Raw genomic sequence first — 15,771 nt, 5'->3', positions numbered from 1 at the left:
AAAGAAAACAATTTTTATTTTATTTTATTTGTAAACCATTTATTGAGTACAATACAATATAAATTTTATCGATGTATTTATTTTAATATATTCATTTATTTTAATATATTCATGCATCATTGATTGTATTCTTAAATAAATAAAAATAGTTATTAAATTATTAATAAGAATCAACAATTCACAAACAATTTTTTAAAATGTTTAATATATAATTGAATAATCATTAGCTGTCCAGAATATTTCTGTTGACTCTCGGGATAATTGTAGTAAGAGTTCAGTATATTGCAGATGAGTATGCTTTGTATTACAGGTACAAGTAGTTGCCGCAGCCACCGTTGGAAAGACAAGCCAATATAAAGGACCCGCATACCCATCCGGTTATGCTGGTTACGGAAACTTAGGTGCCGTTACTGTAAGTCAGTTGTTGTGTAAACTATGTATTCACCGTTTTATTTTTGTTGCTTCCCCCTCTTAAACACGGCCTTAGGTTGTCGCTAGCGCCGCCCAAGGTGGTTTCGGATACAAAGGACCCGGCCCAATGTACGGTGGTGCCCTCGGCTACGCACAGGCTCAAGTTGTAAGTGTTTGTAACGCTACTAACCCATTTACTTGTGCTTGGATTTGTCTTGTGAATGAATGAATAGTGCATTGGAATATCAGATAAGTAAAAGTGATGCAACCAAATATTGTAAGGAAATGTCCGGATGGAAGCAGGGAGACAAGATTCGGGATTGCCCCTTTTTCTGTTGTGCAATCTTTGATTCATCACTGTTAGATTTAGATTAGGTGACAACAAATTACAATAATTCATTAATGTTTTACAACAAATTTAACGATAAATTCAACTTTTAAAATTAACGCATGTCATATAGACTTTTTTCTGGAATTGTGTGTTGAAGAAAAAAAGAATAATCATTGCAGTTAAATAGCATAACAATTTTTAATGAAATTTAAACTTTTCTTCTGGAACCATTAAATATTATCATCACACTAATATTTTTACAATAAATTCTAAACATTTAGTGAAAACTTCAAAATGAACGCATGTCAAATACATTTGTTTTTCTGGAATTGTTAGTATTTCATTAAAAATAATAATCATTGCAGTTAAATTGCAGAAAAATTAGATTTAAACTTATTGATCTAAGACCATTACCTGTATGCCCCTCAGTTAGGGGAAAAATGGCAAAATCATCACTGTGGTCAAAACAATATAGATTGATCTGATCTAATAACCACATAAAACTCCTAGAAAGTAGGAAGCCTTTTTGCCATTTTTGCCCTGACTGCCTAGCTTTCTACTCACTTTACTAACTGCTTCATGTTTTAACACAATTGCAATTTTTTATTTTCATATTACACTTATCCAACTTTTATAATATTTCTTTGGTAAATGATGACTGTCTCTTTGCATCAGTTAATCTTTCCAATCCAATAATCAATATGTTTAACTTGTTTGAACTAAGTGAATGATATTGAACTGTTTTAACACTTAAAATAACAATTTAAATTTAAAAGACTTATCTGTCCAGAATATCAGATTTTAAACGAAATAATATAATATTAATCTGACTATGATTTTACTCCTTTTGTTTTTAATCAGTTTGTTTCAGTTTACAAAATTGGACCTATCACTCTCTTCTAAATTTGACTTTTGACCCCATTTTTAAGAAGCTGATCCTTTTTGCATTTGATTTCTTATTTCATACAAAATCTGGACAGTTTGTTCTTTATTTATTAAAAACAAAACATTTTTAAAAATATCATTTTTTACAATTCATTAATTCTCTAGGCTGGACCCCCAGGACCACGAGGCCCCCCAGGACCAGCTGGTATCCGAGTAAGTATCACAATTTATTATTAGTAATGATTGTAATAATAAACAACTAATATATTTTATATTTAAGATATATAATAAATCAGAAATGAATAAAAAGAAAAAGAAATAAATGTTGTCTTACATTAATAATGATGTATTCTGTAATTGCATTGTAGGGACCCCAAGGTATTGCTGGACCATCTGGCGAATCTGGTGATATTGGACAACCTGTAAGTTTATTTTTTTGTTTTATTCGTTTACCACACACATTTTAATTCAAAGTAAGACATATAATTGAAAGATATAAGTATTATTCAGTTTTAATATTATGAGTTTTAAATACCATTTCCAGCAGCCTTTTCAACATAGCAGTCTTATGATCATTAACAAGACACATTGTTAAAACTAATTTCCCATATTTTAACTTTAGCTTTCATCCTCATGTTAATTGATATATGCTGTTGATATTTTAGGGAACCACCGGACCAATGGGACCACCAGGACCTCAGGGACGTGAAGGAGACTCTGGTGATGATGGTAGAGATGGTTCACCAGGACCAATGGGTCCATCTGGATCAAAGGGACCACGTGGTATGCCAGGACCAATGGGAATGAGCGGACCAAAGGGACACAGAGTAAGTAACACAAAATGTTGTAATACTTGTACAAAATGTGTGTTTAAATGATAATAATACTTTATTCATTTTTATGTTCAAATGACAAATAATATAAAATTTAACAATAAAATACTTAAAATGACAAGGTTACATTTCAACTAATAAATAATAATAGTAAAAAGTAACGATTAAAATGGTATTCATTTATAAAAAAAGCAAGAAAGGTCCAAGTTCATCCAAATCATCTCTGTAACTACAGCTTTTCTTGTTTTTGTAAATTCTTGTGTTCTGTGCTAATTTGAATATTTGTATATTTCAGGGTTTCATGGGAATGAGAGGCGCCAAAGGAGACAAAGGAAATGCAGGTGAACGAGGTTCTGATGGTGAATCAGGTGCCCCAGGTGCTTCAGGAGCCCCAGTAAGTTCTACATTACTCTTCATTAAAGTTGTGACACTTGAACTTATCTCTTATCGAGTCATTTTCCATCAATTGAGATAGACTACAAACTTTTTGAATAAAATAACTAAAAAATAGTAGTAGTATCATGGAAAACTATGAGCTTAACTTTAACCCTTAATCTTTATATTAAGGAAGAATGAATTGCTATCACACAGACAAACTGTACATACAAATATTGTAATAAATTTAAATAAGATATAGATTTCTTGTTTTGTATAACATTGTGCTTTTTTATCTTCTAGGGTGCCCGTGGTGCTCCTGGTGAACGAGGTCGATCAGGTGCTTCAGGTTCCCCAGTAAGTAACTTGCACTCATTTCTTTAGCCTTTCCAATAATGAATTGATTGTATGCTAAAATATTTATGATTATTGTGTTGATTTGTATAACATTTGTAGCTTACTTATGTAATTAATTTGCTTTATAATAGGGTGCCCGAGGTGAAGATGGTGCCCCAGGAAGCCAAGGCTCACCAGTAAGTTTGTTTTTAATTTGTTTTTAAAATATAATTCATTAGTTCATTTCATTTTGTTATATTATGATATCAAAATAATGTTTTCTAACTTGATAGCTATAACAGTTCACCTTTAAATGCATTTTATGTTTTTTTTAACAGGGTCCATCTGGTGCCACTGGATCTCCAGGATTCCCAGGACCAGCTGGAGCTAAAGGAGAGGCTGGCAGTGAAGGAGCAAGAGGACAACCAGGATCACAGGGAGCCCGTGGTGAACGAGGCCCAGGAGGACAAGCAGGTATACCAGGAAAGGCTGGAGTTCCAGGAAGAGATGGAGCTGCTGGAGCTAAAGGTGAAGTTGGCCCTGCTGGAGCACAAGGACAACCAGGATTCCAAGGAGCACGAGGAACACCAGGCCCCGCTGGAGCACCAGGAGCTGCTGGTGGCAAAGGAGATACTGGCCCACAAGGTCTTCAAGGAGAAAGAGGTGAGATGGGACCACAGGGAATGAGAGGAGAAGGTGGACCAGCTGGTGCCCCAGGTGATGCTGGTGATGATGGCAAACGAGGAGCATCTGGTGCTACAGGACCTCAAGGACCAAGTGGACCACAAGGAGAACGAGGACCAGGTGGACCAAGTGGAGCCCCAGGACCAGGAGGTGCACCAGGATCTGCTGGACCACAAGGAGAACGTGGTGCCAGAGGAGAACCAGGAATGAAAGGAGCTGAAGGAGACCAAGGACGACAAGGTGAAGCTGGTATTCCAGGACCACGTGGTATGCCAGGATCTCCAGGAAAGGAAGGACGAGATGGAAAGCCAGGACCACAAGGTCCAGGAGGTGATGATGGTCGCCCAGGTAGCCCAGGAGTACAAGGAGAACGAGGACCAGCTGGACTTGCAGGACTTCCAGGATCTAAGGGAGATGTTGTAAGTAAACCAATACATTTTAAAATACTTTGATACAACATGTATATATCTTTGTTCTACATTGTTATTCCTTCTGTTTGTTGTTAATGTATTCATATAGGCCTATGTATATAAATGTTTTCAGTATTGCTGATAAAATAATATTTGTCTTCTAGGGTGATTCTGGCCCAGAAGGACCACAGGGAGAACGAGGAGCACCAGGACCAGGAGTAAGTTATTTTTTACAAATATATTTCCAATAAATATGATATACTCTATACAAGTTTTGTTCCAATGCATACTATTTGATTTCTTAATTTATTGCTTTGATTAAATTATTAGGGTGAACCAGGTAAACTTGGAAACCCAGGACCACCAGGACCAGCCGGTTCTGCCGGACCACAAGGAGAAAGAGGACCAGCAGGCTCTCCAGGACAACAAGGTTTCATGGGAAGCCCAGGCCCAGGTGGTGCCCCAGGTGAAGCTGGACCCCCAGGTGAAGGTGGTGCTAAGGGAGAGACTGGACAATCAGGACCACAAGGACCAAGAGGAGAACGAGGTTCCCCAGGAGAAAGAGGAGTTGCTGGAGCACCAGGAGCTGCTGGTCTAAGAGGACGAACAGGTAGCTCAGGATCTGATGGCCAGAAAGGAGCACCAGGTCCATCCGGAGCAAGAGGAGAACCAGGCCCACAAGGTTTGAGTGGTGTACAAGGAGAAAGAGGTCCAGCTGGTATTGCCGGAGGTAGAGGACCACAAGGAGAAAGAGGATCTTCAGGACCAGCAGGTCCAGCAGGAAAAGCTGGTGAACGAGTTAGTAAACAAATTTGTTTTGTATAAATAATTATTTATCATAACATCAATCAAAGAAATAGATACAAATATTGTATACATATATATTTAGCAGTATTATATTGATACCTATTTTAAAGCTCTTCAGTTTTTGAACATTTAAAAAAATCTACTAATTTAAAAACATTAATTATTTAAAGAATATCACAAACAAATAGCAATAGTTTGATAATAATGTGAAAATAGCATTTAAAGTTTTCTTTACCTATCAATTATTTTAGGGTCCAGTTGGACCAATGGGACCAAACGGAGCACAGGGACTTCCAGGTGAGAAGGGAGATGTTGGTGAACAAGGTCCATATGGTGCCCCAGGAAGCAGAGGAGAACAGGTACAGTTCAATTATTGTGATATTGGTCTTAATTTGTTTTGTTGGGTTACAAATGTTTTACTAGTATTTGATCTATAATGATGATTTTATAATGATATAATATTAATAATACTTAAGTTCCATGCTTTTGAATTTGTTTAGTTATCCAATTCAAATTGAAATATAGATTTAAGCCTTTTAAAATTAAATATATATATATAACTACCATTTGTTGTATTGTACAGATTTTCTTTTATTGTAAATCATTTCTTACTGTTAACTTGTATTTTATTTTCCTGCATTTTAATAATATTTATTTCATACTTTCTATCAATATTTTTCTATTTAATTTTCATTTTTATTTAATTTTCATTTTTTTTATACATTTTCTTTAGATTCATCTTAATTCATGTCCTGTTATCTTACCAGGTTTTCTTTTATTTTATCCTCGTACTATCCATTTCAAATATTGTTTACATCACTATTTTCTTTTAACTATTTCTTCTTAATTCTCAAGTCTTCATATCATACTTGTATTGAGTGTAAATCTGCGTTGACCTCCAACTAATTACCATTGACTCTTTGTTCTCCAGGGTGAATCCGGTGCCCCAGGACCAATGGGACAGACTGGTATGATGGGACCACCAGTAAGTCAACTAAGATTTATTATGTATTTTAAGTTCACTTTATTTTGATCTCTTTCTTCGTGTGTTCCCTCAGGGTGAAACAGGTTTACAAGGAAAAGAAGGCCGTCAAGGCTTCACTGGTAAACGCGTAAGTTAACAAGTGGATGGCCTAGTTTAAATGTATCGTACACCCATTGCCGTTTGCGTATGTTGTTAACAAGTGTGAGGGCGTAGTTTAAATGTATCGTATACCCATTGCCGTTTGCGTATGTTGTTAACAAGTGTGAGGGCGTAGTTTAAATGTATCGTACACCCGTTGCCGTTTGCGTATGTTGTTAACAAGTGTGAGGGCGTAGTTTAAATGTATCATACACCCGTTGCCGTTTGCGTATGTTGTTAACAAGTGTGAGGGCGTAGTTTAAATGTATCGTACACCCGTTGCCGTTTGCGTATGTTGTTAACAAGTGTGAGGGCGTAGTTTAAATGTATCGTACACCCGTTGCCGTTTGCGTATGTTGTTAACAAGTGGATGGCCTAGTTTAAATGTATCGTACACCCGTTGCCGTTTGCGTATGTTGTTAACAAGTGTGAGGGCGTAGTTTAAATGTATCGTACACCCATTGCCGTTTGCGTATGTTGTTAACAAGTGTGAGGGCCTAGTTTAAATGTATTGTACACCCGTTGCCGTTTGCGTATGTTGTTAACAAGTGTGAGGGCCTAGTTTAAATGTATCGTACACCCATTGCCGTTTGCGTATGTTGTTAACAAGTGTGAGGGCCTAGTTTAAATGTATCGTACACCCGTTGCCGTTTGCGTATGTTGTTAACAAGTGTGAGGGCGTAGTTTAAATGTATCGTACACCCGTTGCCGTTTGCGTATGTTGTTAACAAGTGTGAGGGCCTAGTTTAAATGTATCGTACACCCGTTGCCGTTTGCGTATGTTGTTAACAAGTGTGAGGGCGTAGTTTAAATGTATCGTACACCCATTGCCGTTTGCGTATGTTGTTAACAAGTGTGAGGGCCTAGTTTAAATGTATCGTACACCCATTGCCGTTTGCGTATGTTGTTAACAAGTGTGAGGGCGTAGTTTAAATGTATCGTACACCCGTTGCCGTTTGCGTATGTTGTTAACAAGTGTGAGGGCGTAGTTTAAATGTATCGTACACCCGTTGCCGTTTGCGTATGTTGTTAACAAGTGTGAGGGCGTAGTTTAAATGTATCGTACACCTGTTGCCGTTTGCGTATGTTGTTAACAAGTGTGAGGGCGTAGTTTAAATGTATCGTACACCCATTGCCGTTTGCGTATGTTGTTAACAAGTGTGAGGGCGTAGTTTAAATGTATCGTACACCCGTTGCCGTTTGCGTATGTTGTTAACAAGTGTGAGGGCGTAGTTTAAATGTATTGTTGTACACCTGTTGCCGTTTGCGTATGTTGATAACAAGTGTGAGGGCGTAGTTTAAATGTATCATACACCCGTAGTTTACCTATGTTCTTATTGCGCTTTTAGTTGTCTCACAAATATCTAGGTTTTTTGCTATCTTTGCTTTGTTTAGAGGAATATATAATCTATAAAAAAAAATTATATTAGAAATCTTGTCAGCTTGTGTTGCTTATACATGAACATTGTTTAGGGATGAGGATGTTTGAGGATTATTTTTTGTTGAATTTCTGATGATGAAAGTAGTCGTAATATACTTTGTTGTTCTTTTGTGATTACATAGTATGATATTGTAGTTTTTTTCTTTTTTTACATAGTATAATGTTGTAGTTTATTCTTGTGATTACATAGTATAATGTTGTAGTTTATGCTTTAGTATGATGTTGTAGTTTATGCTTTTTTACATAGTATAATCTCGTAGTGTATGCTGTTTGTGATTACATAGTATAATTTAATAGTTTATTTTTTAAATGTTAATACCATAATGCATTGTTTTAGTTTAGTTTTTTTCAAACTATAAATTATATCTTTTTGTACAGTAAAAACAAATGGTGAATTACCATTCCTTTTTTAACTGTACAAAATTTTAAAAAAATTAGTAACTGGCAACATAATATAAAAAAATTTTCAACTATGACAGGGTCCAGCTGGTGCACAAGGACGAAAGGGAGACTCTGGAGCAACTGGTGAACGTGGAGAATCTGGCCCATCAGGACCATCTGGACAACCAGGTGCCCCAGGTGCCCAGGTAAAGTATATAACTAAACCTCACATTTTATAATAACAAAAACAGTAATTCCATCTCATATGTTAAGAAATCTTTTGATCAAGGCCTTGTATATTTTATATTATACTTTTAAAAAAATATTTTATAATAAATCTAGAAATGTTTTTATTTTACAATGATAAATGTTTTGATTTCAGGGAGCCCCAGGTGTTGCCGGACCCAAGGGAGATAGAGGTGAAGGTGGCGCTGTTGTAAGTATATTAAACATTAAACACAAGTATTTTTTATTGATTGTAAAATTCAAATGGCTAATTGATATCGACCTGCTGTTGCTTTGGTATATCCATTGTACTTACGAGTTCTATTACAAACTTATCAATTTTCCCTCTTTGACTGTGGAAACTTCATTGTGCTTCAATCTTTTATTGTTTTGTAGGGTGCTGCCGGTCTTCCAGGACCAATGGGACCTGTCGGCCCACAAGGACCTTCCGTAAGTTAACATTTTATTACACAGTTAGGTAGATTGTTAAATGAATTACTGTATCTCATTACTAAGATTATTAACTACTGTATATTTTATTACATCAGTAATGATTTATGTAATTTTTATTATCAGGGAGCCGTTGGCTCAGTTGGTGCTACTGGTTCCTCAGGAAAAGATGGACAACCCGTAAGTAATACTCTTCTAAATTCTGAAGTCGTTTCTTGCCATCTCACCCTCAAAGAGACACCTTGTCATCAAAGAGTCACCTCACCATAACAGGGCCTTCTTACCATCAAAAAGCTACCTTACCATCACAGAACCCCCTCGCCATAAAAAAACCACCATCATTATCACCAGCTGGCACTATGGGTTGGTTTATTAAAAATCCTTGCTTACCAATTCTAAAGACATTCTCTTGTTAATGTCAACGTTATATTAATTTACATGTACATTTTGTTGTAGGGACCCCGTGGAGATTCAGGTAGCCCAGGACGACCAGGTGGTCTTGGAGCCCCAGGAGCACCAGGCCAAGAAGGAGACAAGGGAGATGAAGGAGATACAGGTCCACAAGTATGTATTTAAAATACTTACAGTATTATTAGTAGTATTACAAAAAATGACATTTTGAAATATATTTTAATAATTATTGACATAATCCTAAAATTTGTTATAATACTTAAGTGCATAGTCAAGGAAGTGCAGTTTTGTTTTACTTAATTCAATGTTTATTGCTTTTTAGGGTTTGACTGGTGTCCCAGGAAGACCAGGTGAATCCGGCCCCTCAGGTATTTTGGTAAGTATACTACATATTTACTATATTAAATATGTTCTCTTGATTGCAGACTTAATGTACACATTTTCTTTTACTTAGTAAATGTTGCAGGACACACAAAAGAGGTGTACTGTACAATTTTTTTAGAGTGCACAGTAGGCCTAAAATCAGATTTAGTGATAATAATAATAATAATAAGTTTAGTGAATAATTGCTCCTTTTATTTTATAGGGTATGCCAGGTCCAGCTGGTGTACGTGGTCTTCCAGGTGCTCCAGGTATGTCTGGAGATAGTGGTGCCCAAGGTACCCAAGGACCTGCTGGAGAAAGAGGACAAACTGGACCTGCAGGTCCAGCTGGTATGCCAGGAATGCAAGGAGAACGAGGACAATCTGTAAGTTTGACATTTTGGATATTATAAATATCTATGTTGTTGCTGTTGTTGTTGTTCCTATATCCATGGAGAACTCCATGCTTTATCCTAGTTAGATGCAAATACTTCCTTTTAACGTCTTAAATTGACTTAGATAAGATGTTCACTTGTTTTGTTTTGTACTTTAGGGCGAACCAGGTAATGATGGACAACCAGGACCACAGGGAGCCAGAGGAGATAAGGGAGATGCTGGTGCACCAGGAGTTTCAGGAGCCCCAGGAATTGCCGGACCAATGGGTGCCCCAGGATCACAAGGAGCTGATGGTGAACGAGGTGACCGTGGTTCACCAGGTATTGCTGGACCTTCCGGTCCATCTGGTGAACGTGGTGCTGTTGGTCCAGCTGTATGTATTTACTTCAATCTTACTTGTTTAATTAGCGAGTTGGGTTTAGTGTAAAAATCATATTTACACTTACACATTCATCAATAAACTATGAATACAAAGTCAAATTGTTTGTATAAAACGGATTTCTTTGCTTAAACTATAGTTTTTTATAAATGTTTTACACTTTTTTAAGAAATTCAAATATTAACATATAAAACTGTGCTTTTTCTAATTTAGGGTCCAGCTGGTGCCCCAGGAGCTCAAGGTGCTAGAGGCGCTCAAGGTGCTGCTGTAAGTCTACCTAATTTTGAATATTATCTTTAATATTAATATTATTCCTACTGTATTATGTTCATCATAAGCATACTATTTCAATTTATTATCAAAATAAAAATACTGACATAGCAATTTTGAAGACATATTTGGTAATAAAAGCAATTATTTTTCTGTAGGGCCACAAAGGACATCCAGGTATGATGGGAGCTCCAGGTCTTCCAGGACCACAAGGACCCCCAGGAGAAACTGGCTCATCTGGTGAGTCTGGATCCCCAGGTCTTAGAGGATCACCAGGTTCCCGAGGTAGCAGCGGTCCAGCAGGTAACCCAGGTCAACAAGGACGAACTGGTAGCACTGGTGCCCGTGGTCCACGAGGTGAAGATGGTACCCCAGGTCCAGCTGGTCCACCAGGACCTCCAGGTCCACCAGTAAGTTTCATTTTTCATAATTGTTCATAGTATTTCATAGTATTTGTTCAAAATCAACTGCTAAAGTATTGAAAATTATATTTATGTTATTGTATTTTTTTGTTAATAATTTTTGTTTTTGCTTGATTTCAGGGTACCCCAGGAGATGCTGTAAGTTGCATATATTTATTATTCTTTTAAAAAAATATTACATTTAAATATTTCTATTATATAAAGTATTATTTGTATAAATGGCAAGATAATTTATACTATATATATATATTCCCAAACGAAATGGCGAGATAATTTTAATATTATAGTTTACTACTATACAGTATATTCCCAAAAGAAAAATTGGATATATTTATGTTTTAAAATTTAATATCAATAGTAATGAATAGATATGTACTAATATGCTGCAGTTATAACTCTATACTCTTTGGGCTTAAATGTTATTATACTGTAATATAAATCTAACTTGTACGGTGGATTTTTTTAGTACGGTTACAGAGCCCCAGTCTACCCACAGAGCGCACCAAAGGGACCCAGTATGGGAGAATATTACGTAAGTAGCGATTATCAATTTCATTTTATTCATCATAATAAACTATCCTTCTTTTCCTGTATACCTATAAAATTAGAATGCATATGCATCTGCGTACTTAGCGAGATTGGCGTCAAGTTCAACCAAGGGCAACACCGATCCATCAGGGTATCTATATGGGGACCAACCTGTAAGTTTTCTAAATGTCCCTAATATGTGACCTGTGTATCGTTGTCAAGCTTAACACAAGTGTACGCTATATTGTCCCAATTCATGTCATTGCTGGTACCGTATTCTAGACAGTTTTTGTTACATTGTAATTGTTTGTACATATCTCTTTTACATATGATTTAATCTGTTTTTTATTGTATTAATGTTAAATAAAATTGGAAGCAATATTTTAATGTTTGTGCTAGTACTTTAGAGTAGATATTTTAAGCAATGTTTTAAAATATTGTGTTACTGCTTTAGTTTTTTAGACTTTCTATAAACCTTGGGTTGTCATTGCAATCAAAATTTCACAAACCTTGTATATGTGTGCGGAAACTATTCCTACAATATGTTTTTTTTTAAATTGGGGGTTTGAAGCATGATCACCCCTGGCCTCTTCTGTGTTATAACATGGAGTTGTGTGAAATAAAGTGATTGTAATTAACACCTACTCTTATACACTCAGGTTTTACTTATGAAACATACTAACTGTAGCTTTAGTTTATAGATTGTGTAGTAATAGATTTTAATACATGTAAAGAAATTGTTATGGATTGTTTAAATGTTTTCAAATAATAAGAATGTGAAAAGACAAATTAATTCTAAGTATATATTAACTATATAATGTACCATTGTTTTAATACAAATAATGTTATTACCTTTCAGTATGCTGATCAGGCCAATGATGAAAATGTTGAGCTTTCAGATGTTGAGATCCTCCGAGCTCTCCGATCATTGAACTACCAGATCCAGGCCATCAAATCTCCACTTGGAACCAAGGCTAGCCCAGCAAGAACATGCAAAGACCTCTTCCAATGCTACCCAGACCTCCCAAGCGGTAAGACACCACAAGCTTTTCTGCCTCCACCCTTTTTCTTTAAATTCTTTGCAAGCTACTGTACTAAAAGCTTTGTCTGCACTATCAAATTGTATGTGACAAAAAAATGTGATGTGCCCATATATGGACATGATGATTTCATATCACTACCATATTTGAGCATATCACTACCATATTAGGGCACATCATACTTTATTTGCAAAACTAGTTTGATAGTGTAGACAGAGCTTAACATGCTAGATTGTTGATTAAGCAAATACATATTACAGCAAGCCTGTCAAAACAGTGTTTTATTAATAGTAATATTATAGTACTAAGTACTTAATGATAAATTAATATAATATATTATTGTCTTCTTCTCCTGTAGGCAAATACTTCATTGATCCTAACCAGGGGTGCTCATCAGATGCCTTTGAAGTATACTGTGACAAGAAAACAATGGAAACATGCGTAGCCCCAGTTGAGGGAACCGTACCACGAGCCCAATACTACATTGGCAAAGCCAAGAGCGTTTACTTCAGTGACATGAAGGGAGGATACCAATTCGCATACGCCGACCAAGCCCAGATGGCTTTCTTGAGACTTCTTACTAGCAACGCCAGACAGAACATCACCTTCAACTGCTTGAACTCTGTCGGATATGAAAATGCTGATGATGAATTGGACAAATCCATCAAATTGATGACCAGCAGCGAAGTTGAATTGACCGCCGATGGCAAGAAACAATTCCGATACTCAGTACTTGAAGATGGCTGCAAAGTAAGTTTTCAAAAGCTTTTTAAATTTATTGTTACAGAACAAAATGCAAGTTCACTTTTTATTCAAACTTAAGTTAATTTTCCACAAAATTGTATTCACACCATGCAAACCTGGTTACAAGTTGCTACATTTTTCAGATGTGAAAAGTCTCTTTTTAGGAATTTATGTAAAATCAGTTGTTTAATGAATTTACTAAATATTGATACTTTATTTCTTGTAGGAACCTACCGGTGATTGGGCCAAGACTGTATTTGAATACAACACAAAGAAGAACACCCGACTACCCATCATTGATGTAGCAATTGCTGATATTGGCAGTCAAGACCAACAATTCGGCCTCGAAATTGGAGCAGTTTGCTTCTCATAGATTTCAAATTAACCAGGCTCTTTCGACAATTACCATCAACCACAGGAGGAGATGATCTTTCTGCGTCAGTAAGAGTCTCAGTTAGCCGAATTGATTAGATTGTTTAGGGACGTACATATTTTAAGTGATTTTAACATGGTGCTTTTAAATAAAAAAAAATTAATAAAAAAAAAATAATCTTTGTATGTAACTTTTTAACTTGTGAATGGTAACAATACGGGGATTAATACCCTAGTTTTACCCGAATGGATTAAATGGTGCTAATTGGCTAGAAAGAGCTGAAATCAGGCTATGGTTTACAGTGACTTTTTTACCATCTCTCGCTGCATTGGCAGAGTAGTTTATAGATTGTGCAGTAGTAGAATACAGTTTTTCCATCAATCATGCTAGAGAGATTCAGTATTTTATTCAAATTAGTTTTTCCAATATAATTATTTTAAAAGTGTTTTTAACTAATTGAAAATATACAACTTGTATTCTCATAGGTAGATCAAAAGCTATGCAATCACTATAATAATTTATATTTGCTTAATTTTTCAAAATACTGCGTAGTTGAAGACAGTAGTAATTACAACTTTAGGAAATCTGTTGTTGGAATATATTTTTATATTTTTGTATCATAAAACTCTTAAACTTTGACCTCAGCACTATGTCATCAAGTGACCTCAAAGTTGTATGTTAATGAATATAAGAGACTTGTGTAATCAAACCTGTCTTCAAACCCAATCCTGTTTTAAACACTTTCAATAATGTCAGTTTTTTTAAAAAGTCAACCAACCAACTGTTTGAATTTGTGAAATAAAATCTTCTCTTGAAGAGCCCATACTTACTGTTTATTGACAATCATCTTTTTATGGTGTCTAGGACCCAAGTTGTAGTAACCATTTGTTCGGAAATAGCCAAAATATTATGTGAAATTTTGTCATTTTTCGGAAAATGGGTAAAGTATCCACTTTAAAAAAATCAATTATTATGCGATAATATTGCTATATATGCGCATATATTGCGTTATCATCATCTTATAGAGTGTTTGTAACCAGTTATTTCGAAAAATAAAAGGGTTGAAATCTGCCCAATTTTGGAAAAAAATCCCTGTACTATAGTACAGGAATTATTTCGAAAATTGTCCAAAATATCCACTTTTTAAAATTCCAACAGTTATTTCGAAAAATAAAAGGGTCGAAATTTGCCCAATTTAAAAAAAAATCCCTGTACTATAGTACAGGGATTTTTCCAAAATTGGCCAAAATGTCCACTTTTTAAAATTCAATTACTATGCGATAATATTGCTATATATGCGCATATAATGCGTTATCATCATCTTATAGTGTTTGTAACCAGTTGTATCCATTTTATATTTGTATGTACTGTATTTTTGAAAAGGCCAACAGAGTTTCCCCATGGGGATAATAAAGTTTTAATTGAATTGAATTGAATATCCACTTTTTAAAATTCAATTATTATGCGATAATATTGCTATATATGCGCATATAATGCGTTTTCATCATCTTATAGAGTGTTTGTAACCATTTCGAAAAATAAAAGGGTTGAAATCTGCCCAATTTTCGAAAAATGGCTAAAATATCCACTTTTTAAAAATCAATTATTATGTGATAACATTGCTATATATGCGCATATAATGCGTTATCATCATCTTATATAGTGTTTGTAACCAGTTATTTCGAAAAATAAAAGGGTCGAAATTTGCCCAATTTTTGAAAAAATCTCTGTACTATAGTACAGGGATTTTTCCAAAATTGGCCAAAATGTCCACTTTTTAAAATTCAATTACTATGCGATAATATTGCTATATATGCGCATATAATGCGTTATCATCATCTTATAGTGTTTGTAACCAGTTGTATCCATTTTATATTTGTATGTACTGTATTTTTGAAAAGGCCAACAGAGTTTCCCCATGGGGATAATAAAGTTTTAATTGAATTGAATTGAATATCCACTTTTTAAAAATCAATTATTATGCGCATATAATGCGTTATCATCATCTTATAGAGTGTTTGTAACCAGTTATTTCGAAAAATAAAAGGGTCGAAATTTGCCAAATTTTTGAAAAAATCTCTGTACTATTATAGTACAGGGATTTTTCCAAAATTGGCCAAAATGTCCACTTTTTAAAATTCAATTACTATGCGA

The 15,771-nt window shown here is 35.2% G+C and overlaps 1 protein-coding gene across 1 annotated transcript in view; it reads left to right on the top strand.

Annotated features, from left to right (window-relative positions):
* LOC144835991 (uncharacterized) overlaps window positions 1–14,442 on the top strand; it is a 32,998-nt gene extending 18,556 nt beyond the window's left edge. The window contains exons 23-49 of the mRNA XM_078691158.1: window positions 311–412; window positions 1,793–1,840; window positions 1,996–2,049; window positions 2,293–2,454; window positions 2,756–2,854; window positions 3,139–3,192; window positions 3,324–3,368; window positions 3,510–4,274; window positions 4,430–4,483; window positions 4,596–5,063; window positions 5,324–5,431; window positions 6,004–6,057; window positions 8,116–8,223; window positions 8,400–8,453; window positions 8,639–8,692; window positions 8,819–8,872; window positions 9,149–9,256; window positions 9,426–9,479; window positions 9,690–9,851; window positions 10,019–10,234; window positions 10,454–10,507; window positions 10,669–10,920; window positions 11,053–11,070; window positions 11,399–11,464; window positions 12,320–12,491; window positions 12,859–13,250; window positions 13,471–14,442. Of these exons, the coding sequence (XP_078547284.1) occupies window positions 311–412; window positions 1,793–1,840; window positions 1,996–2,049; window positions 2,293–2,454; window positions 2,756–2,854; window positions 3,139–3,192; window positions 3,324–3,368; window positions 3,510–4,274; window positions 4,430–4,483; window positions 4,596–5,063; window positions 5,324–5,431; window positions 6,004–6,057; window positions 8,116–8,223; window positions 8,400–8,453; window positions 8,639–8,692; window positions 8,819–8,872; window positions 9,149–9,256; window positions 9,426–9,479; window positions 9,690–9,851; window positions 10,019–10,234; window positions 10,454–10,507; window positions 10,669–10,920; window positions 11,053–11,070; window positions 11,399–11,464; window positions 12,320–12,491; window positions 12,859–13,250; window positions 13,471–13,617 (3,924 nt within the window). The 3' untranslated portion in view covers window positions 13,618–14,442. The remainder of the gene's footprint in view (window positions 1–310; window positions 413–1,792; window positions 1,841–1,995; window positions 2,050–2,292; window positions 2,455–2,755; window positions 2,855–3,138; window positions 3,193–3,323; window positions 3,369–3,509; window positions 4,275–4,429; window positions 4,484–4,595; window positions 5,064–5,323; window positions 5,432–6,003; window positions 6,058–8,115; window positions 8,224–8,399; window positions 8,454–8,638; window positions 8,693–8,818; window positions 8,873–9,148; window positions 9,257–9,425; window positions 9,480–9,689; window positions 9,852–10,018; window positions 10,235–10,453; window positions 10,508–10,668; window positions 10,921–11,052; window positions 11,071–11,398; window positions 11,465–12,319; window positions 12,492–12,858; window positions 13,251–13,470) is intronic.
* Window positions 14,443–15,771: the final 1,329 nt, after the last annotated feature.

This window comes from Antedon bifida, chromosome 1, assembly GCF_963402885.1.
Source record: "Antedon bifida chromosome 1, ecAntBifi1.1, whole genome shotgun sequence".
Taxonomy (NCBI): Eukaryota; Metazoa; Echinodermata; class Crinoidea; order Comatulida; family Antedonidae; genus Antedon; species Antedon bifida.
Note: the sequence above shows the minus strand (reverse complement) of the source record. Positions and strands in the feature narration are given on the sequence as shown.